Here is a 22,574-nt window from a genome sequence, read left to right as displayed (position 1 = left end):
CTCCTGACCTTTATTCCACCTCACTTTCCCTCCACACACACACACACACACACACACTAACCTCACCTCACCCCCATGATTATCATTTACCCCAACATCACCCCTCCTCCTTCCCAATCTGTTATCAGCTGTCAGGCACCAACCAGCCCTGGTATTCCCCATTAACATTAACATCAGTATGCAGCAGGCTATCAATGCTATCTGGACCTGGGGGCACCGGGAGGGTTGGGAGAGACCCACCATATCTCTGATGTCATCAGATAAAGATGTGGGATGGAGGGTTTGGTCCCGGTCGAGGGGAGGCATCTCAAATCGAGGCATTTCATTATATCACAGGGTGTTTGTGATTCGGAAACAGAAGGAGAAAATAAAAATGTTGCATTAGAGTTGTTTGTGATGTTGCGTTTGATTTTGCCTGTCTGTGGGAGCAGAGTTACTCTAGAAGAGAAGAGGGTCAAGTGTCCTAAACCTAAAGTGTTCATATCTGTTCTGAATGAACCTCCTCCTCCAGCGACTACGTGGCTAGGTGGTTAGCATGAGTACAAAGACTGGAAGTTGAGGGAAATTAGCAGCTGGCAGCTGTAATTCTTTAATCCCAAATTGACTCATCTTCAGGCGCAGAGGGATCTTTGTCCCATGACGACCTTTTCCTACTAAACAGTGCATAAAACAGCCTTCACATAACAAACTACAACAAAACAAACAAAACAAAAACACACAAATTCACTCCAATATAAAGCATAGACATGCTGAAAAAAAACTAAATACAATAAACTATAAAGAGCATTAAAAATAAAGTACATTTTATGAAACATTTTATGGCTGAAATGAAGCATTGACACAGTATAAAAACACCAAAAGCAAACTAAAATCTAAAAGTTAAATAAAACTTACACCAATAGTTTTACAGAGACACATAAGACAGCTTCTTAAAAGTTCCTAAAAGTTTGTGTGAAGCTCCAGGTTCTGGATCATTAAGTTCCCGTGGTGGAAGAGGCCCAAAGGTGCTGTGAACAAGACTGTGTAAACACATTGAGCTGTTCCCTGTGCAACCAAAGCTCCACTGATGTCTCCGTTTTGGTGCAAATGGTTTGTTACTCAAAATTTGGAAAGTCACCCATAGAAACTGTTAGTCAGGAGGCAGGCGTGTTCAAAAAATACTTGACAGATGGTGATGAATCATCTGTGCATCACCGTCGAACGCAGACTAACTTCAACCAGTCGGATCAACGAACCACGTAACGCAATTAGAACTCTAATTAAAAGAGTTGCGTCCTGTTGTCGTCACAGATGAACCCCTCCTGTAGCTTAATCTCTGATTTGGACACAAACACATAACTTGGAGTCTGGCGAATCTGGCTGCCTCACAAAGTTATTGATTTTGCATTCTGCCAGTCTTACACATCACTCTTACAATAAACCAGGCAACGATAATAATCCATCAGTCAGCATCGTGATCAAGTGTTCGCATGAGGCAGTCGAGCCAAGTTATCTCTTTATTGTCTCTAATTTGGCTCATGAATTGATGTTAAATGGATAAAGTTAGCTCCCAAAAACATGGTGTGTTTACTTTAAATGCTTAATTTAATGGTCTGTGTGTGTGTGTGTGTGTGTGTGTGTGTGTGTGTGTGAGACAAAGCCTCTGAGGTGACTGCAATCCCACCTGTGTCTCATTAGCACAACAACAAGGTGCAATAACATTAACACTGCTGCTCCCTCCCAAAACACAGGTATCTAACAATCTATCAGATTACACACACACACACACACACACACACACACACACACACACACACACACACACACACACACACACACACACACCAGATTATTTTGTCTTTTTTGACCTCGATTCAGGGCAGGGCAAATTTGGGGGGTTTGCCCTGAATCAAATTAATCATTAGTGGAATCTGGGCTCTTCTGTCCTGCTGCAGCAGTCACACACACACACACACACACACACACACACACAGGTATGACACAAACACGCTGCAGCAGTCGACCTCATAGCGCCGGCTGGCATTAGCACAGCTCTTATCTGGTTTATGACTTCCACTTTGTGTACTTTGACTTTCGCTGTAAAGCTCCGTCTGACCTGCAGTAGCTCCACACAGTGTCAAAGGTCAAATCTGGAATTTATTTCAACACATAAATTTCAGCTGAAGATACTCACACTGGGGCCACTCGAGGAGTTTGACCCTCAGATAAAAGTAAACGGAGTGTGCAACATCTTTACCTCTTTTGTGATTTATTTGGAACTTTTATTTTGAAGTTTGGGGCTTTTCAGCAGACAGAGCTTTGGTCAAACATTTGTTCACTTTGCTCAGACAGGTATCATGTAACCATGTTTGGCCCCTCTCTCTGCAGCACTTCCTGTCTCTCTTCACAATAAAAACTCTCCAGCAGTGGCAAAACAATAATCCTAAAGGCTGAAATTAATTTACTGCTGTGGGTTTGTAAATGGACACTGGTAACTTGAATGGCTTAGAAAGAACTATGGTCAAAATATAATATTTGCATTATTTGTAACTACATACATTTACTCAAAGACTGTACTTTAATACAAACTCAATGGTCTTAATGGAGTATTTCCATTTTATGCACCTTTGCACTTCTTTACATTTGTCTGACAGCTTTAGTTACTTTTCAGATCACTTCCTGTCCAGAAAACCATGTACATTATCACCATATTTGGTGTTTTTCAATCTAAATGTTTCTGATGAACAGAAGGATTACGCGTTTCTTTATGAGTAAAATTTAAAAAACGTAAACTAGAAAGGTTGCAGGAGTTGCGAGCGATGTGTTCTGGCCCACAGTCGGAGTTCAGGATCCTCCCTGAGTTACTGGATGAGGGGGTGAAGCCAGAGCTCAGCGCAGACCAGTCAACGACGTGGCTTCGTGCTCGAGGGGAACTGTCATGTTGAAAGAGCAAAGGGTCTTCTTCAAACCATTGCTGTAGCATTAAGATGTCCCTTTATTGCATGTAAGGGAACCATGTATTCAATTAAGTTCAATTTTATTGTCATTTACCGGCACACTATAACAGAAAGTCTCATAAAAACTGTGTAGACACAGACACAGTAAAACAAAATGAGTACACAGAAACTATAGTAGGAACAGAGTTAGAATAAAAAAAAACTATGTGTGCAACATTAAGTCATGTAATATTATATAGTCGTTGTGGAAGTAGTGCCATTAAAAGTAGATATGTCATAAACAGAAGGACATAGATGCTATTATCCTCTGAATCTGCAAAAATAATATGTCCTCCCTCAGATTAATACCTCACAGTAACATCAAATAAAAAGACAGACCCAAGAGAAACAAGAAAGAGGATTTGAAATCTTATCCTGACCTTTTCTGACCTTTCGAGATAATAGATAGATAATCCTGTTTTGACTGTGTCATAGAAACCTGATGGATCCCTGACAGGAGCTACATGTAACGTTGCTGATGTAGAAACACTTTGAAAGCAAACACTTCTCGCTCTGGAAGCTATAAAAATTGATTTATTTCTCCTTTATTTGTTTCCTGTCCCTGGATTTGTAAAGGAGAGCATTAAAAATCAATCTACGTGAAGAGATTTCAGCTTTTATTATTAAGGGGAGATACAGACAGAGGTGTATTGTTCACTGCTTTCAACTTTTTTGATAAAACCCCAGCCGAGGCGACCGTGAAAGTGATATATAATCAAACTTAACTCAAAAGGAAAAGCTAATGAGTTAGTGAGTGCATTCATGTGATCTCCTGCTCACATTTTTATCACTTTATTATCATTATCAGGTGTTTTCTTCATCCCCATTGTATTGTGATTTCACCCTGACTGTCATACAACCAAAACCTCTGGCTCCCATTTACCACAACTCGCTTGTCATGTGTTGGTTTGTTTTGTGAGTCAGAATCTATGTATTTTCTTTCTTTTGGCTGTGATCTGTATCACCCTCAGAAGCGAACACAGGGATCTAACACTTTAACATTAATGCTCAGAGTGTTAAGCTGATAAAACACAGGGCTGATCTTGATTCTCTGCTGCAGCTAATGGGATTATGGGGTCTTGTTCTTTTTTTTCTGATGCAATTAAAACGTGGAGGCAATTCACAGACCCACTGAGGCAGCCTAATTGAATGCGTCTCCTAAAGAGGCCTTAATGCTCTGTTTGCATAAAGGACAATTAGCCCGCCATAAATGATGACGCATCATAAATAAAAAGCTGTTTTAATAACGTGACTGATGTGGTTAATTTGGCACGTGGTCGATTACAGAAGGAGACCCGAAAAACATATTAAAAAGTGAGTTTTAGTTCACCTCTGATGCTCAGGACAACTTAGGCAGGCTGTGCCCTGTGAGAGGAGGGAGAGGCGGTGGGTCTTTGGTTTTATTTGCCAGCTCTTTGGAGGGATGAGGGGGTGTGTTTTTTGTGAGGGGGGTAACAGAAGCGCACCCCTCCCCTCTCTCTCCCTCTCTCTCTCCCCTTCTCCCTCCTCCTCCTGCTCCCCTGGCCGCTCTCTCAGACCATTGTTGTTGTGACTGCCGTCCGGAGAGCAGCAGAGTGCTGTAGGACGCGGTCGCTCGCTCCTCTTTCTCTCTCTCTCTCTCTCTCTCTCTGCTGCAGAGGGGAAACGGACTGTGGAGGCTGAGCTCCACATTTCAGCGGCAGATCTCACCGGGATAAACTCACCGAGGAGGAGAGGAGAAGTTACAGAAGCGCTGCGTAAAGACGCGCGTAAAGAGTTATCCAAGACTACGGTTCAACCAAGAGGGGACTCTGAACCACGGAGCACGGCTTTATCACCCGTCTTTATTTCTATCAACCTCTTTCTCTCGCCACATCGGATTTTTGTCCACATTTTCAGTGCGAAAAAAGACAGATTTTTCCTCCAAGATCCACGTCCTCGCTCCGTGTTTGGTTTTCTTTCTCTCCATGGATTTAGCGCTCTGAGCGGCCGGCTGCAGTGGACTTTGCTCAGGGGATCACAGCTCCCTTCTCCGGTCACCAGCAGAGCCCGGCAGCTGTCGTTCATGTTCCAAGGGGCTGTTTTTGATGGATTTATAAGCTCGACGTCGCTTTCAGCCGCTCACAGACTGCTTTGGAAAAGGATACTACAGCTCCAAATGAGGGTTTCAATATTCAGTCGTATCGACCGGGACAAGGAGTGATTCCCCCCCCTGGTTCCAGCCATCACTGCGACAGACCGGGAGGAAAGGTGGGTGAATACGGAGCGAGACAGCTGCAGATTCTCGGAGAGTTGTTGTTTCATTCATTTTCAGCGGGCACTGCTGAGTGTGGGGCAGATTTTCACAAAAAAGCTTCTCCGGGAAGCCTCATATTAAGTCACTGAAAGCCTCAAAATTACGTTTTTTGTGAGAGACAATTCTACTTTTCAGTTGATTTTCTACAAAACAAAGCACCTTCTGTATAATGGCTCTATTTCTCCAGCTATCAGGGTTGCTCATTTGCATTGTGAGATAATGAATTAGCCACGTTGTGTAATTTTAAACAGAGAAAAGCACTGCTTAACTTTGCAAGTTTAACTTGTTGTGTTTTTCAGCCCAAACAAGTCACTTATTAGACATTGAACCTTCCACATGGACTATTTGTCAGGAGAAAAGACTTGGAGCGGAGTTTGAACTTTGTGTCAGACCACAAACATCAAGAATCCGCACATTAAATAATCACATCACAGTTTCATCACATGAAGTTAAGAATTCGACCCAGTGTAAGATGACAGTCCTGATCAGACATGTCTGCTGAAAAACTCCTCCAGTCTGGATGGCAATTAAATGAAAACTGAAAAAGTCTGGCAGTGGCTTTTATTGTATCCAGTGGCTGCTGAATTGATCGAATTGATTGGCTGAAGGCGACACACACGTGCAGACAGTGTGACCCTCCTGTTTGACAGAAATATTAACTTTCAGGCTCTTATGTCCATTATGTCCTACAAGGGCTGATTGAGAGTAACGGTGCACATGACCGCTTCTATTAAGTGTGATTTATTTGACATGTTGCACATTAGAAAGAAAAGCCCCCACAGTGACGTCCTGGGCTGAAAAGTAGAATACAGTAGAAGTATTTTGGCTCCAGCTGAACACAGCAGAGTGCAGCAGCGAGGCAGCGTGCCAGCGGAATTAGCAGCAGCAGGAGAAAAAAGTTTTTTTTTTCCAGTCCTTAATTGAGAAAGAATACGTTTCATTCAGCAAGCTGGTTCTTTAAACGGTGTGTGTGTGTGTGTGTGTGTGTGTGTGTGTGGGCGCGTCTTGCCTGCATGGAGCGCACGCACCAGGGTCTGGCGCCTGTGCGCAGTTGGCCCGACTCGCAGCAGAAATATCACAGCATTATTCCTTTAGAGTTCCTGTAGGCTGTCAGAGTTTATAGTTTGTGTGAAGAGTGAGTTCAAGGTGACAGTGTTGGGCTTAAATTTATTGTTAAAGTATCATTATAATAACGTTTCCAATATTAGTACAAGCAGAATAATGTTTTTAAATGTAATTCAGTAATTTTAGTATGATTGAAGTATCTGACAGGAAAGGAGAAGGATTTGGAAAAAATCAAATAACATTGGTGCATTGAGTAGTGAAGCATATTTTGTTAAATTTAAAAAAGTTTGAAATAGTTGGGAGGATTTGTTGCTCGTCTTCTGTGAATATCTTCAAGTTTTTTGACTATTTTTTGGACAAAACATTTGAAGGAGAGGAGAGGAAGTGAAATAATGAAAATAAATTGTTATCTGCAGCCCTAATTGATGCTCTCAAAACTTATGGTATTGAAAAAATCCAAACCTGCTCCAAGTTAAGACCATGAATATAGTTTAGAGTTATACTTCGATGCAAAAGGTCAAATTCAAGTTAGTGAATGTGCCTCCTGACGTAGAAGATGGCGCTCTGACTACATGATACACCGTGTTCGTTCCAGTGAACAGTCGCTCGTTTCACTGTTGTGTGTTTCCACCTCCTGTCCTGAACCTGAGGTCACATCAGCTGCCAGTCGAATCTGCTGCTCCTTCAGATTCTGTAGCTTCCTGGCAAGTTTCAAGTGTTTTTCTAGTGAGAGCCCATTATCCGGGGGTAGACCGAGCGCCATCCATTGACAAACAACAGGCGGTAACAGCCCTGCTCCTTATTCATGACGCAGGAGGGCCTGGACAATGTAAGGTGGACGAGCGGGACAGTTAGCAGGACATCTGATTAAGAATACAGCTGCTCGCAGTCAAAACAGGCTGTTTAACTGTTTCTCTGAGCAATTATTTGTGTTTTTTGCCACCAGAGCTGAAAAGTTTGTGTCTTTAGCTGCTCTCCAGCCAGATCTCCGGTCAGCAGATAACCGTCTCCCATGTGTTTGTTTGCCTCTGCAGGATCCAGATTTAGAGACAGTCTGAAGTTTCCAATGCAAGGGACCGGAGTGTGAGGCCAATTCCAGGCTTCCAACTTTTATTTCTATCTTTTAACCACAAGACACACGCGTCACGTCAGGAAGATGGCGAGGGTCTGCATGTTCTGTGTCCTCCTGCTCTGTTTGATGGACACAGTCTCGGCCAGGGCCATCGACAGAGGGAGAACTAAAGGTAAGACCTGAACTGTTTCTGTAGATGATGACACAAACTAAAACACTGTTACAAATGGTTTACAGGTGCCTCCCTTCCTTACCTTTGGGCGGGGGGGGGGGGGGGGGGGTTGTTTTGCATAGGTTAGACAGGCATGTGTGTGGCTGGAAAGTTGCTGGTTTGAATCCACAGTCCAGTCGACAACATGGTCCACCTGTCAGAGAAAGTTTGCTCTTGTGCCTAAACATACCTGTGTTAATGCACCTCCAGCGGTTTAGATCAGTGCACTTTCCCTTCTTAGAAAGAGTCAGTTTCTTGGCAGCTGTGGCCACAGAGGAAGTAAAAGTGACGGGAAAAATGACAGAGAGGCTGCAGTCAAGTCTTGGATGTAGTGAGGAAGGTAGTGGGGGGGGGGGCTCTCAGTGTTTTTGCTGCCTTAAACTGTGCTACCTGATCCGTCCGAGGCCCTGGGGCTCGGAAGTGTAAATCTGCCTGGCTGCGTGCCAGCTGTAAAGGATGATGGTGGGAGGGGGGCTTTTTCATTCATGCTTTACAAACAGAAGCCAGTGCAATAAGTCAGCCATTGTCAGTTTTAAGTTCCATTAAAATCTTTCCATTGACTTACATGACATCAGGACAATTGCTTGACTTTTCTACAGCAAAGCAGAAATAAGTGAGTTTGCTTTTCAGTTTTTAAGTCAGATTACAGGACTTCAGGGTGACACTTTTCGAAGGATGTGTGTAGACTGATGAAAGACGAAGTGGCCCCGGAGGCATCGAGCACAGAGGCTGTCTCTTTTCCGTCTCTTTGGCCCCGCTTTGTACTGCGGGGCTGAGCGAGGCCAGCCGAGGCTTGCTGCTCAGACGACAATGTGCAGGAGGGGGCCCAGAAAAACCCTTTAGGTTTATCTACACGACAGATGAGTAGAGAGTCAAACCACCACTGATAAAAGAAAGAAATTTAGGTTGTAAAACATGCAGGTTGCAGCTGTGGAGAGACTGCGTCGCAACTGATTTTGTGATCACAAGAATGCTTCCCAGTTTGTCAATTCTCTGCATGAACATTTATTTTAGAACCATTTTGATGAGCCAAAGAATCTCAGCCACTATGAATAAACCCAAAGGCTCTGTGAAGTGCTGGATGTTGTAATCCTCAAAAACTGAGAGTAGACAGAGACGAAGACATCACAGTAAAAAGAAAGAGATAAACTCCCCCCCAATGTCAGTTAAAAGAGTGAAAAGAGACTCCCCACAAGATGAGTCCAGCCGAGGAGAGGTGGTGAGGGTCAGAGGGACCCACAATGCACTGCTCAGACTCCTGACAGGGAGGCTCTCAGTCACGCTCCTCACAAAGAGAATAGTTTAGGATGAAAAAGAAGAAATATCGGACGAGAGATTGTATTTCATGTCACAAAGTATTTATTCGTGCATTCTTGGGCGTTTTCTGTCGCGTTGCTAATTTGATAACAGTCCTGAGAGAAAATAAATCACTCTCCAAATATAATTATACATCTAATGTTACTAACTGCATGCTGCTAAATGCAGGGATCTGACTTGACCAATGTTTTTCTTTCTGCCCTTGGAAAAACTTATTTTTAGTCCTGTTTTCTGCCCCATCATTACAGATTATGTATGTCTGTCTTATAGGTTTTTGTCTGTACACTCCTGCTGCTCTTTTGGCTGCTCTCTGTCCCTAAGACACAAATATAAAAATAGGAAATTTTACACAGACGATGTAAAGTTGGCAGCTTAAATCCTTGGGACCAAAAACAAGACAAAACAAAAATGCCGTTAATTGTTTGTCAATTGATTGTCAGTGAGCCATTTGCAACTAAAAGGAGAGCAGAGTGTGCCAAAGAAGGCCATCTTTTGCTTTGATCTCTGCACAAAATAAGTGGGTTGGCATTTTTTTAGGGGTGCATCTGCTGGTCAGGCAGAGCTTTGAGGCCAGAGCTGCCTGTGGACAGAGTTGGACCACTGAGTGGCCTGTGATTGCGAGTTTCAGTTCAAAACAAGAATCACGAATTATCTCTTTATACAGCAGTATCAATGCGTCACAGGAGGAGTTATAATTGTTGAAAAATACCCCAGTATACACAAAGAGCCCTTATATTGCACCTACATTACAGTGTATTATAAGTCTTATGATTTATTAAATGTTCTGAATGAGAGGGGTGTTCAAATCAATCATTCAGTCAAACAAATTCTCCAGGATGCGGAGCCAATCAGGAACATAACTGAATGATTTTGAGATGTTCTGTTGTTTTCTCGTAATAAATCTGACCTGACAGGAGTTATGTAAAGGAGGGCTCTGCTGTTGCTGTATGTTCCTTGGTCAAGGCCTCGTCAAATTGTCCCAACTGGTTTCCCCAGAGGGCTCTGCTGCCAGCCCAGCCGGCTGGCTGATGGGCTGGCTTGCACCAGCCGAGCGGTTTGTTTGTGTTGTGTTGTGTTTTGTTTGCCCCCTCGCCTCTGGGTGACAATTCACACTCTGCCGCGAGTTCAACTCCAGGGCATCATCTCTGTTCCTGCAAGTTCATTAGCATGGCTCTAAAGCCCACTTTCCACTGCACGGTACGGCTCGGCTCGAATCGGCTCGACTCTGCTCGCTTTGAACTGTTCTTTTTTGGGTTTCCACCGGCATCACTTGTGGAAGTTGTCGGTTCATCAGTAAATGTGAAGTGAATAAAGGCAGTCAGGCTATCAGCAGTGAAAAAAGATCAAGTAAAGTACCTGGTGCCAAAAGTGAGACGCCAAGCCGGGCCGTACCATGCAGTGGAAACATGGGACAAGAGTGAGTGTGTTCATCTCTGTGATTTACTGCTGACTGCTGCTTTTACCGTGTCTAAATTTGCCCCCTCAGATGTTCTGAACTGAGAGGACACAGTAGTTTCTCAATTGTGATGAGTGTGTTCATGTTAAAACTAACCATCAAGGTGTTCCTTCTAATTTGTTTTTCTTTTGGCTGCTTTGGCCAATCACGGTTTCTGATTTTCCACTTACAACGTTGTAACCATATATTTGTCCCTGAAAGCATCACCTCTACATGTACTCTGGGCGATTAGAAAAAAAGGCAGCACTTCACTCCGACAAGGGAACAGATTGCCTTTTCACTAAGCGCTCGCAGGAAGCAATCAGACAGAAAATTGCCCTGGAAAATTGCTCGTTCTGAGTGACTGAGCAGTAAGCGAGGTCCCTGGCCACGGCGCACATATGCTCCAACAAGTGAGTGGGCGAGCACATAAATAGGCGACTGACCCACTGAATGGATCGCACTGTGGCTGATGGTGACACGATAGTTGCCAGGCTATCAGGGCACTCTATCGCCAGTTCGTAGTAGCATTAAATGACAGCAGTTGTTAAGGAACATGGTGTACTCCTGTTGCAGGACCTTTCAGAGGTAAATTGAAACCACTGCGGTGTGTTTTGACAATTTTTGCCTTGTTCACTTGGGGTGCTTTCTGACTAAGGAGGTTTGTAGCAGTTTATTAAGACTCTGGACTCCTTCAGTCTGCAAAATAACTATGATACCTGAAATTTGGTTCTTTTAAATGCAGTGTTAGTTTAGTAGTAAATAAGAGATAAGGGTCCCAAAATTTGAAAATCAAAAGGTGATGAAATATCTAAAATTATGACTGATCTTCTATCGTTTTATATCTCTGATCTCCACCCTCCTTTTTTATCCAGATCTGCGGGTTTCCAGGCCTCTGATTGTGCCAGGTTACCCAGAAAACACCACAGGGGTGCTGGGTGGTCAGGCAAAGCTGGTGTGTAAAGTCCACCGTCCGGCATCCACCAAGGTGCAGTGGCTGAAGACGGAGGTCAGCGCACCGGGGCAGAACCAGGAAGTACCGCCTCGCCTGAGGGCTCTGACGGTGAGAAGATCAGCTGACAGATACAAACAACTTGACTGTTCGTGTTCTGCTTTGATGCTAAAATGATCTCTCCTCCACGCAGCCCCTGCAGAGCAATTTGTCCAAGGTGAACACTTTGCATCTGTCCAACATCACTGCGGAGGATGCAGGAGAGTACATCTGCATGGCCGAGAGCACCCACGCAGGACAGACAGTGCAGGCCATGCAGTCGGCGTGGCTGGAGGTCCTACCTGGTGAGACAGACTTATCATCACACCAACAACTGGACATATTTTACTAGTTCTTATGCCATTAAATGTAATATTGGCTTGTGTCAATGTGCGACTTTTTAGTATCACACTATTGTCTAACCTCAACTTTTCTGTTCCACAGGTACCATCATTTCCCGAACTGTGGCCCTGACTGCTGCTGAAATCCCCTCAGGTAAATGATCAAGGAATTTAATTTGATACTGCTGTAAAAAAATGTAAAAAGAAAATGAGTGAAATCCAGAAAAGACAGCACAGAGGGTTTAAGATGTTATGGCGGCCATCTGTGTGGGCTCAAATGCCGGCGTCCTCCCCAAGATGGAATGAACTTCTCTCCTCCCTTTGCTCACTTAGATCTCCAGTGAACCTTCACCGCCCCTCAGATTTACTCTCCATCCGCTGTCACGCTGCAACATGTTCATTAGCTTCAGCCTCTCTTCTTCCACGATTCTTTTCTTCTTCCTTTTTGGAGTGAGCAAGGAAAGGAGGGAGTGTGCATGGTGGGAAGGGAGGAGGGAGGGGGTGTGGAGGAGGGTCGGGTTGGTTAGGCCTCCTGGTCTCCATGGTAATTTCTTTGTGTGTGTGTGTGTGTATGTGTGTGTGGGGATAGGACACAATAGGGTTGATGAGTCAAAGGTCGTATTTGAAGGGATAGCTACTTGCTTTAGAGGGGAGATGAAGAAATAACCTGCTGACTGGAACGTTTCAAACAGCAGAAGAAACAGAAAATACAAGAAAGAAATCGTGAAATAAAAAGCTCAGAGAAATGAGAAGAAACTAAGAACATGGGCGCTGATGGTCTTTTGTTTCAACAGATGTCCTTGAGGACCTGAGTGAGGACACCACAGAACATCTCCTGTTAGAGCCGGGAAACATCCTGAAACTGCGCTGCGACATGAGCAGCCGGCCCGGCATGGCGGTCAACTGGTACAAGGAGGGAGGCCGGGTTCTGCCCACGCCCCGCATCCAGATCCGAGGCGCAATCATGGAGATCACAGATGTAACGTACGAGGATTCAGGTGTTTATGTTTGTGTTCTCCGGGGAACCAAAGAGCCTGTGAGGAACTTCACCATCACTGTGGCAGGTAGGACATAAATAATAAAACTGACATTTTACAGACAGGTTTACAGACCAGATTCATAATTAACTGATTGGCTCCAAGATTGTTTTTTCATCTCTCTTCGTGTTGCCTTTACTTGTCATGTTTACAGATTCGCTGGGCTCAGGAGATGATGATGAGGACAACGGTTTGGAGGACTCGTCAGCTGAGATTGAAACTGACCAGGTTTACTTCTCCAGAGGTGTGTTGTTGTTTGCTTAGCAGCTGCGATCCTTGAGGCATTAGAACAACTCAACCTCCAGGCTTCATCCAAGCATTCTTACTCATTGGCTGGTCTTTGTCCACACAGGTCCCTACTGGACCCACACTCAGCGCATGGAGAAGAAGCTGTACGCTGTTCCTGCAGGCAACACGGTGAAGTTTCGCTGCCCGGCCATGGGCAGCCCCATGCCAACCATCCGCTGGCTGAAAAACGGACGTGAATTTAGAGGAGAGCACCGCATCGGTGGCATCAAGGTGAGGATGGACCTCTGAGTTTGTTTGGATGATCTGGCAGAGCTTTGAAGGATTTTAGAGTTTGTAAAGTGAGTGTCCATCCAGGCTGATGATATTTTGTGTTTCATTTGGTAGCTGAGACACCAGCACTGGAGCCTGGTGATGGAGAGCGTCGTCCCCTCAGACAGAGGAAACTACACCTGTGTGGTGGAGAACAAGTATGGCTCCATCACCCACAGCTACGTCCTCGATGTCCTGGGTAAGAAACAGATGATCCAGCACCATCTTGCCATGTTTTAAAGTGTGTGTTCAAGTATATGTCATTGTTTGTTGTGGTTTTTGTAATATTTGTGTATATCTCTGGACCAACCTTTCACTGTTTTTTTTTATTTTGACGAGAAATTAGAAAAAACAAGTTGAACTGAATATCAGCAGAATGAAAAGGTTATACTTTACCCCTGAATGGTTTGTGGTCCTGCTGACAGTGTTTACGGCTGAACTAGCAATAGCAGTTATTCGTCAGTACTTATAGAAAAAGCATCATGCCTTCAAAAAAGCCTCCGGTGTGAGGGAGGGGATAACGGGGGGGTCAGCACAAGGTGAGAGGGGCGCCTGGCGTCGGCCTTTGTGGGCAGGATGTGGACGGTCAGGCGTCCACACCAGTTTTCTACCTGACCTGTGACAGGAGATCGAGGAGGGCGCTGCAGTTTGTTTGTTCATTTGTTCGTAGTCCGTCCACCACGGGGTCAGTTTCCGTCCCCATCAACGGGGGGAGAGGACTAACGAGGCAACTAACGAGATCAGAGAACGAGAGTAACCACAGATCAAAGGGGCCCCGGCGACCAGCTGACAAAGAGCCATGCTAATGGAACTGATGTTCTTGCCAAAATGACATTCCCTGCTCTTTTGCCAGCACACAAACACATTATAGGTGACAGTGACAACTGCTGGGCATTTTTGATGTTTGTTTACAAAGCAATCATGTTCACAGGCTTTTAAACGCCCAAATATCTGGTTGTTTTTAGCAGCAGCTCCCTATAATTCAGGTTTAACCCTCGGCACATCAGTTAAATCGCTGACTCCATGTCCCCGAATCACCTTTGAACTGTTGCCCCGATTAGAACGAAATCCTTTAAGCTCTGACTGGTGTCTCTGGAACTCAATGGCTACCTTTCTTCTTTACTGACTTTGGTCATCTCCTCTGATTTTTTCATACAGAGCGCTCCCCACACAGGCCCATCCTGCAGGCTGGTCTGCCAGCTAACACCACAGCAGTGGTGGGCAGCGACGTCCAGTTCCACTGTAAAGTCTACAGCGACGCTCAGCCTCACATTCAGTGGCTCAAACACATAGAAAGGAACGGCAGCCGTTATGGCTCTAATGGGGCGCCCTATGTTCAGATCCTCAAGGTTGGTGACGCTAAAATTAATCACATTTTTCACTTCACTTTCACTTTCAACTATAAAAATCTCTCAAAGAAGTTTTAAAAGAAGTTGTATCGTGATGATTGTTGTATGCTAATTGTTTACGTCACTTTCTCTGCATCCGTGTTGTGTAGACCGGCAGTCTGAACATGTCAGAGGTGGAGGTGCTCTACCTGTCCAAAGTTACCATGGAGGATGCAGGAGAGTACACCTGTCTGGCTGGAAATTCCATCGGATTCGCCCACCAGTCCGCCTGGCTGACTGTCATCTCAGGTAAAGAGTGAAATAAGGAAGAAAAACCTTTAGCGTCAGTAGATTTCGTTTTAATTTGTCACTTCCTGGGGGTAAAAATATTTTTGTAAAACTGACCGCCTCTTTCTGTAGAAGAGGAAGCAGCAGACGCTATGGACACAATGGAGACCAAATACACCGACATCATCATCTACGCCTGCGGTTTTCTGGCTCTGATCATGGCCATCGTCATCGTGGTGTTGTGCCGAATGCAGGTCCACCCCAGAAGGGAGCCCTTCGACGCCCTTCCTGTCCAGAAGCTCTCCAAATTTCCTCTTCGCAGACAGGTACAGGGTTATGCCTTCTTCAAATGCTGCTTTTGCAAGTAGTCAACAGTGACTTCAGGCTGCGGTATACTTGAAAGTTTGCATGACTGAATGTTCCTGACTGCTGATAACTAATTTCTCTGTTTCTGTACCTCTTCCTTCAGTACTCGGTGGAGTCCAACTCATCAGGGAAGTCCAGTGCGTCGCTGATGAGGGTGGCTCGCCTCTCGTCTAGCTGCTCTCCAATGCTGGCTGGTGTCATGGAGTTTGAATTGCCCTACGACCCGGACTGGGAGTTCGCCAGGGAGAAGTAAGTGAGCTGCAATTTAGAATAATTTCTGCCATCATTTGCAAAGATGCAGAACCCATCTTACATTTGAAATTGTTAGGAAAGAGATGTGTTTTGAAATGTTGAGCCTCAGTAACACAGAGCTTTCATAAAAGTTCTGCCCCTTGCAGAGAGTATTTATTCACTAAGTTTAGATTGGCCTCTAGGACCTGGACTTATTTAAACATTGTAGCTCTCGCATCATGTGGGGACCTAAAAAGAAACGAACCCGCAGCCCATTTTGGGCTTTACCTAACCTATGTTTTAAGAAACCAGAGCCCCAAATTATGGATTTGTACAGTTTTCATTTGGACATACTTTTTTTCACTGACTTTCGCTCTTTCTCTCTCTAGTTTAACGTTGGGCAAACCTCTAGGAGAAGGCTGCTTTGGTCAGGTGGTCAGAGCTGAGGCCTACAGCCTCAACAAGGACTGTCCGGATCAGGCCAACACTGTGGCGGTGAAGATGCTCAAAGGTAGGAAAGAAAGGAAACAGACATAAAAACCTGGAGAATTTACCACCTCTAGAATTTACTCGAAGTTTTTCTAAACAAATGTATACTTTCCCTCAGATGACGCTACAGACAAAGATCTGGCAGACCTAATCTCAGAGATGGAGCTGATGAAGGTGATGGACAAACACAAGAACATCATCAACCTGCTTGGAGTCTGCACACAGGACGGTAAGCTTCTGACCCATGACTAAACCTTTCACGTTGTTTTATTTCTGTCTATTTTACCCTGCTTCAACTGAGGATTTGGGTAAAAAGGTTGTATCTGCCAGCTCCTGGACAAGTCAGTTAAGTTAAACTAATGGTCTTCTTGGCTCTCGGGTCAATGATTACACAGGACATACTTGATGAGCAATGATCAAAGAACAGTTTCCTTGTTGTTAACACTAATTATGACACATACACACCCTTATTTGGAGAGAAAATCACAACAAACCGACCTAATTTAGTGAGTGTTTCACCTGTGGTGGACCCAAACCTCCAGGCTAAAACAACAATAGAAAAACCCCCATCCTTCATCCTGTTTGTGCCCCCCTCCTCAGGTCCTCTGTATGTGCTGGTGGAATATGCCTCCAAAGGCAGTCTGAGGGAGTACCTGCGGGCCCGAAGACCCCCAGGCATGGACTACACCTTTGATGTGACCAAGGTGCCTGAAGAGCAGCTCACCTTCAAAGACCTGCTGTCCTGTGCCTACCAGGTGGCCAGAGGGATGGAGTACCTGGCCTCTAAAAGGGTACGTTAAAAGAGTTTAAAAAGAGCAAATAACTTGTAGTAGAAGAAGAAGAAGAATCTGGAAGGTGGCTGAAAATCTTCTGCACTGATTTAAGATTATAACAAATTGTACCAATTAACTTTTGGTGTGGGGTTTATGGTTTTGGGGCCTCTTAAGGAACTTTTACATGGCAACCTCAGCCCCATGGAGATGTTTACGTTTCAGACCTCATTACTGTAAAATGTATCCTGGGCAGGAAGTACAGCCACAAAATGAAAGCCGGAAAGTAAAATACTCAACATTTGTAGACTCCATGAGCTGTATAAGCCCTGAATGGGGCTGTAATATCAGAAGAACTTAAGGGGAATTAGTGATTAGGATGGAGTTCTTGTGTAATTCAGTGTTTTTGGATACTTGCCGTTCAGATTGATGAGTTTGATCCAGATGGCTCTGGCAGCACCAGCCTTCTCCGTCTCCTTTTTCTCTCTCCTTTCACCCATCCTCAGTGCCTCTGTCTGTCCCTTTCTTTCCGTCCCCACCCCCCATGTTTCTATTCCTTTCTTTTTCCCAGCATGCACTGTGTTTGTGTGCCTCTTATCAACACGTCTCTTTGTCTGCCAGCCGGTGTCTCAGACAGGCATTCCTGAGCAGAGAGCTGCTGCAGCTTCAGTCCTGTTTACCCTTCTCCATCCATCTGTCCGTCCCTCCGTCGCAGGGCTTTGTCCTTTTTAGCGCTGCCATAAATCTGTTAGCAAACAGGCAGCAGAGCCGTCGTCTGGGTGTAGGCATCAGGTTTCTGGCTCTACGGCCTCCTAAGAATGCAGGAGTCTGAAACTAACCCTCCATTATGGGGAGACCCACAAACCAAAACTGGTTCATTTCGCACGTCCCCACAAATCCCACGTCTATTTCGAATGAAAACCAAAATAAACTTAATGACATCCATTCAATGTGGGCAAACATTGCCTTTCTTTTTTCTTCCTAAAGGGTTGTTTTTTCTTTAAACTCCCAGGTTTCTATATAAAGACATTTAATTTTGTTGCGTCCACTAAAATGAGGCACTGTGTGTTGACTTTAGAGTCTTGAGTCTTTTCATTTTTGGACAGAAATCGGCTGTGAATCATTTCTACCTCCCCTACCGTGTTTTTACATGATCGCTGCAGACCACCGAGTGGAACAGACAAGAGTGCATTACAAGTCTAAATTCAAAAGAGCATTTTATGAACGTAAAACCCTCGGTAATACAGTTTAGTTTAATCTTTTTGTGCTGCCAGGGCTGTAAATGTATACTTTTACCAATGGGAGAGCGGTGTAAGGGTGTAAGACATTACAAAAAAAATAAAGCAGGCGACATACACACACGCAAAACAAATGATGCATTCAACCCATTTCCCAAATTAGATGTTAAATCTCAGAGCCCAGGGCCATGTAAACATGCTAATCTTCTAATCTAGAGACCCAGCAGTTGGCTTTAAAATCACATTAGGGTTTTGGGTCGGTCTTTAATTCTTACTCTCCTCTCTCTGCAGTGTATCCACAGAGATTTGGCTGCCAGAAACGTCCTGGTGACGGAGGACAACGTGATGAAGATAGCTGACTTTGGCCTGGCCAGAGGAGTGCACCAGATCGACTACTACAAGAAAACCACCAACGTGAGTGACAGTTTTTAGCAGCTTATTTTCAGGAATCACTTTTTGCTCCGGTAGCTTTCAAGTTTGTTTCCACAGTTGAGAAGCTAAAATGTATGTGCTTGTGAATGTTAGCATATGTGTTTTACAACAACAGGGCAAAAGCCATGTGATCGATTTTTCACGAAATTAAGAGACAGAAGTTCTCATTTGTGGTCTTTTTCCAGACTCCTGAGCCAGGTTTGTCCTGCCTGGCTCCTTCTACAACTTTTATACGACTCAAGACAGATGTCTGATGTTTTCCTCTGATTGGCAGCAGGCTTAATGAGACTTAATTAGAAACAAGGGGAGACAAGGAGGGAGGAGGGGGAGGATTGTGAGGGAGAAATGCAGAGCATGGAGCAACAAGAGAGTTAGAATTTTGTAGATTTTTTTTTTTTTTTTTACAGTGATAAGGAAAACAAATGTATTGCTGTGGTAAATGAAGACTTTAAACTGTCATCTGTGCTCTGCAGGGACGGCTGCCGGTGAAGTGGATGGCACCAGAGGCCTTGTTTGACAGAGTTTACACACACCAGAGCGACGTGTAAGTCCAAACTCTGCCTCTCTGTACTGCAGGGACCATGAAGTGTATCAAAGACAACATGCAGTACAAGACCAACATAATGGGCAAACATCTCTGATACATTTTCTGTGTCAAAATGTTTCATGCCAATTATTCTTCTGTTCCTGTTTATACTTCCCTCGTATTATATCTTGAAATGTTCATTGTTGTGTTAACATATTTGCACACCTAACACCACAGTAAACAGTAAAATAAATGTGTGACCTGATTGTAAATACTCTGTGTTTCCTCTTGTCTGTGCTCAGGTGGTCATTTGGTGTTCTGATGTGGGAGATCTTCACGCTGGGCGGCTCGCCGTACCCTGGTATCCCTGTTGAGGAGCTCTTCAAGCTGCTGAAGGAAGGACACCGCATGGACAAACCCTCCAACTGCACACATGAACTGTAAGTACTATTTTTGGGCAGGGAGTAACTTTTTAGGGCCAAACCATCTACTAAACTTAAAACCAGTCATTGCATCTTTTAAGAAACACATTTCTTTGCTTTGCAATGTTTGTCTCATTGTAGATGTTGACATTATAGAAATAATTTCCGTGTGTTTTGTGTTTTTTTTTTTCCTCCTCTGCAGCTACATGATGATGCGTGAGTGCTGGCATGCTGTTCCCACCCAGAGACCGACCTTCAAACAGCTGGTGGAGGAGCTCGACAAAGTGCTGCTGTCCATCTCTGACGAGGTGGGTGTCAAGCAACGCTCAAATACACTCACACACATTCATGCACCTTCTCCCTCCCATGAAATTGCACACAAACATGCATGCAGGCTAACATGTGCACTCATGAAGATGTACACACATATTTTCTTCCTCTCCTTCACAATCTGCTGTCCAGATGTCTTCAGTACACCACAGTGATCGTGTAGAGAGCAGACCGTATAAACTCCAAACAACAAAATCAAATTGTGTTTAGCTCCAGTGTCCAAATTGCTAAAATTTCAGGGCAGCCTTTTTCACCAGATACACACCACACAACACACCATCGTGTGCTGATTGGTCAGCAGTTCATATGATTGATTATTTACTCTTAACAGGCTTTGAATTTACCATTTCAAAACTGTTGGTCTCCACAACGGATGCGGTGGTCTAAAGCTGTGATGGAAGGAATTCTCCATCTGCATTCATTTTTCTGTGGACACCGTTTAAGAAATATAACAATCTGACAGCCTTTGAGAAGACGCCAAATTCAATTTCCACTGCTGTTTACTGCCAATTTAACAAACATTTTACTGTGGGTTAGTTTCTTTTTCTCCTGGCAACTGTTTCTGCAGAGACATCAACATTTCTGAACTTCCTCTCTCCCCTCAGTACTTGGACCTGTCGACACCCTTCGAGCAGTACTCCCCGTCATGCGAGGACACGTCCAGCTCCTGCTCTTCCGACAACGACTCTGTTTTTACCCACGATGCCTTGTCCACCGACCCCTGCCTCCTTGGCTACCAGGACGTGCGCTCCCGGATAGACATGAAGACGGCGCTCCGATAGGCACACAACTGACAGCCACACACACACACACACACTCAGACACACACAGACACACACAGACATCCACTGGCGGCCATATTGGAGGTCCATGGCCGCATTTCTAAAAATAAGTTAAAGTTTTATTCTCATTACGTTGGACCTCCGTTATGGCCCCAGATAAAGACTCTAGATATAGGTGGGCATTTATACACACACATGAAAATACATGCATGCATGTGGAGCACTGAGGCCAGTGGGCTTCATTACATGGTGAAGGTTTGAAGAAAAACATTTCATCGTGGGCAGAAGAACGAGCAAAGGAATAGAGGACAGACAAAATGTGGTACTTTGGACTATCAGCTCTGGCACTGTGCCCAAGAACAGTTGTAAAGATGGAAAACTGCGGCACTAAACACAAAAGAAGAGACCCTGGTACTCAAAACGCTTTCTTTGATCAACTCTCCTTCAGAGAGGTGACGGACTATGATCTCACATAAACTCAACCCAAAACCAGGGCTTGAAACCTCGGTGATAAAGACATTTTAACAAAAAAAAAAAAAGATTTATTTTGCTATGATAAAAAAGAAGAAACTGATTGTTAAATATAAATCTCTTTATATAAGATTATTTTACTTTTGTGTTGCTTATTTAAAAAGAAAACGGTCTTAAATCTCAGGATCTCTTGTGCTAAGAAGTTGCTGTAGCGGCAGCAAAGTGCCTGAATTTCTGATTTCCTGTGAATATATTAGAATATTAAAATATTGTATGTACATATCAACTATAGAAAGACGATTGCCTTTTATAAATTATTCTGAATGACAAAAAAAAAATGAAGGTTATTGGAGGCGAAAGGGGAGAGGAAGTGTTTCAAGTGCCAAACCTGTCACAGATATCACTGTCTTCATGTTCAGGTTTCATTCCAAAATACTACCACATTCAGTTTTTTTGTACCTATTGATCGCCAGAAAAACCAGAAAAATAACACAGTAGACGCTGGTTAATTGGTTAATTTTGAGTCATGACCAACCGAGAAACACAAAATCTTCATTTCCCACCAACAGCTCAGACCTCAAATGTATGTGGTCAAAAAATTATGGATCGTTCCATTAACGACGGCTTAAAATTGTTAAATTTTGGAATGAAACCTTCCATTTGTCATTTTGTAGATTCAAGCTCCAGCCCAAGAAAACAATTTGTGGTTAAATACCAGAAGGAGCCCAGTTGTTGTTGCTGTTGTTGGACGAAAACCGCCAAATTTTATAGCTCTCACGTTCCACAATGCATTTCTCAAGTTATGAAACAAGTTTTCAAGGACCCAGAGGTCATGAGATGGACTCATTTACATGTACAAACAACCATTTAAACCCTGAGACATTTACGTGGTCTTCCTCTAACAACAGCTTTATTCTTTCAGTCTTTGCCTACATGACCGCCTTGTCAGAGACAGTGTGTCCAGGGTGGGACTCGTCCTGAAAGGACTGACGATTCAGCATGGGGACTCTGTTGGGGAGCTGGCCCAAGCCCACTGTCACTGCTGACAAGTAAAGGAGGGCGGGGAGGTGGGGGGGGGGGGCACTGAATGTGAAAGCCAGTGTGATTGATTTCAAATAGAGGAGAAGGGGGAGGGCCCCTCCTTTGTCTGGCTGTAACCCTTCACCCAGCCCAATCTGTTGGCGAGGGGTCCTCAGGTCCGCAGCCTGGCTGGACAATGAAGGCTTTGCAGGCTTAATGGGTGTGACTACGGACCAGAGGGAGTTTTGGGGGGTGGTGTGGTGGGGATAGCTTGGGCTTGTGTGCAAATGAAGAGGCTCTTATTATGGTAATGTCTCCTCTTCTCTCCCAAATGCCCCTATCTTTATCCCCAAAGCCACCATCTTTTAAATTACAAATCTTAATTCAGATTCGCCGCACCGCCACTGCCACCAGGGCCAGCTGCAGAAAATTCCCCTGTGGGGTAAAATGCCAACTGAGTCCCATTCCACCTCCTGAATCTGACCACAGACTAAACAATTGAGACACAGACAAAATAACAATTGACAGTTGTGTGGAAAAAGATTTCCGCAATGGAGATCAAATTGTATGATCAGCTGATGTGACATCTTTCTCCTTAAATATC

The 22,574-nt window shown here is 44.3% G+C and overlaps 1 protein-coding gene across 1 annotated transcript; it reads left to right on the top strand.

Annotated features, from left to right (window-relative positions):
* Positions 1-4,598: 4,598 nt before the first annotated feature.
* Positions 4,599-20,505, top strand: fgfr4 (fibroblast growth factor receptor 4). The gene is made up of 21 exons (XM_070843097.1): positions 4,599-5,204; positions 7,350-7,559; positions 11,226-11,413; positions 11,496-11,646; positions 11,786-11,836; positions 12,477-12,746; positions 12,874-12,963; positions 13,072-13,238; positions 13,353-13,476; positions 14,436-14,626; positions 14,776-14,914; positions 15,026-15,219; positions 15,363-15,508; positions 15,880-16,001; positions 16,098-16,208; positions 16,580-16,770; positions 18,279-18,401; positions 18,893-18,963; positions 19,248-19,385; positions 19,570-19,675; positions 20,303-20,505. The coding sequence occupies exons 2-21, from the start codon at positions 7,472-7,474 to the stop codon at positions 20,477-20,479; spliced, it is 2,838 nt and encodes a 945-aa protein (XP_070699198.1). The 5' UTR covers positions 4,599-5,204; positions 7,350-7,471; the 3' UTR covers positions 20,480-20,505.
* The last annotated feature ends 2,069 nt before the right edge of the window (positions 20,506-22,574 follow it).

This window comes from Pempheris klunzingeri, chromosome 14, assembly GCF_042242105.1.
Source record: "Pempheris klunzingeri isolate RE-2024b chromosome 14, fPemKlu1.hap1, whole genome shotgun sequence".
Classification (NCBI taxonomy): domain Eukaryota; kingdom Metazoa; phylum Chordata; class Actinopteri; order Acropomatiformes; family Pempheridae; genus Pempheris; species Pempheris klunzingeri.
The sequence above is the reverse complement of the archived record's forward strand: the minus strand, read 5'-3'. Positions and strand labels throughout refer to the sequence as shown.

Excerpts from the sequence above, each read along its gene's own strand:
- fgfr4 (XM_070843097.1), top strand. The coding sequence starts at position 7,472 with ATGGCGAGGGTCTGCATGTTCTGTGTCCTCCTGCTCTGTTTGATGGAC. Across the intron at positions 11,837-12,476 it reads TGCTGCTGAAATCCCCTCAG|ATGTCCTTGAGGACCTGAGT; the intron begins GTAAATGATCAA and ends TTGTTTCAACAG. Across the intron at positions 12,964-13,071 it reads CCAGGTTTACTTCTCCAGAG|GTCCCTACTGGACCCACACT; the intron begins GTGTGTTGTTGT and ends TTGTCCACACAG.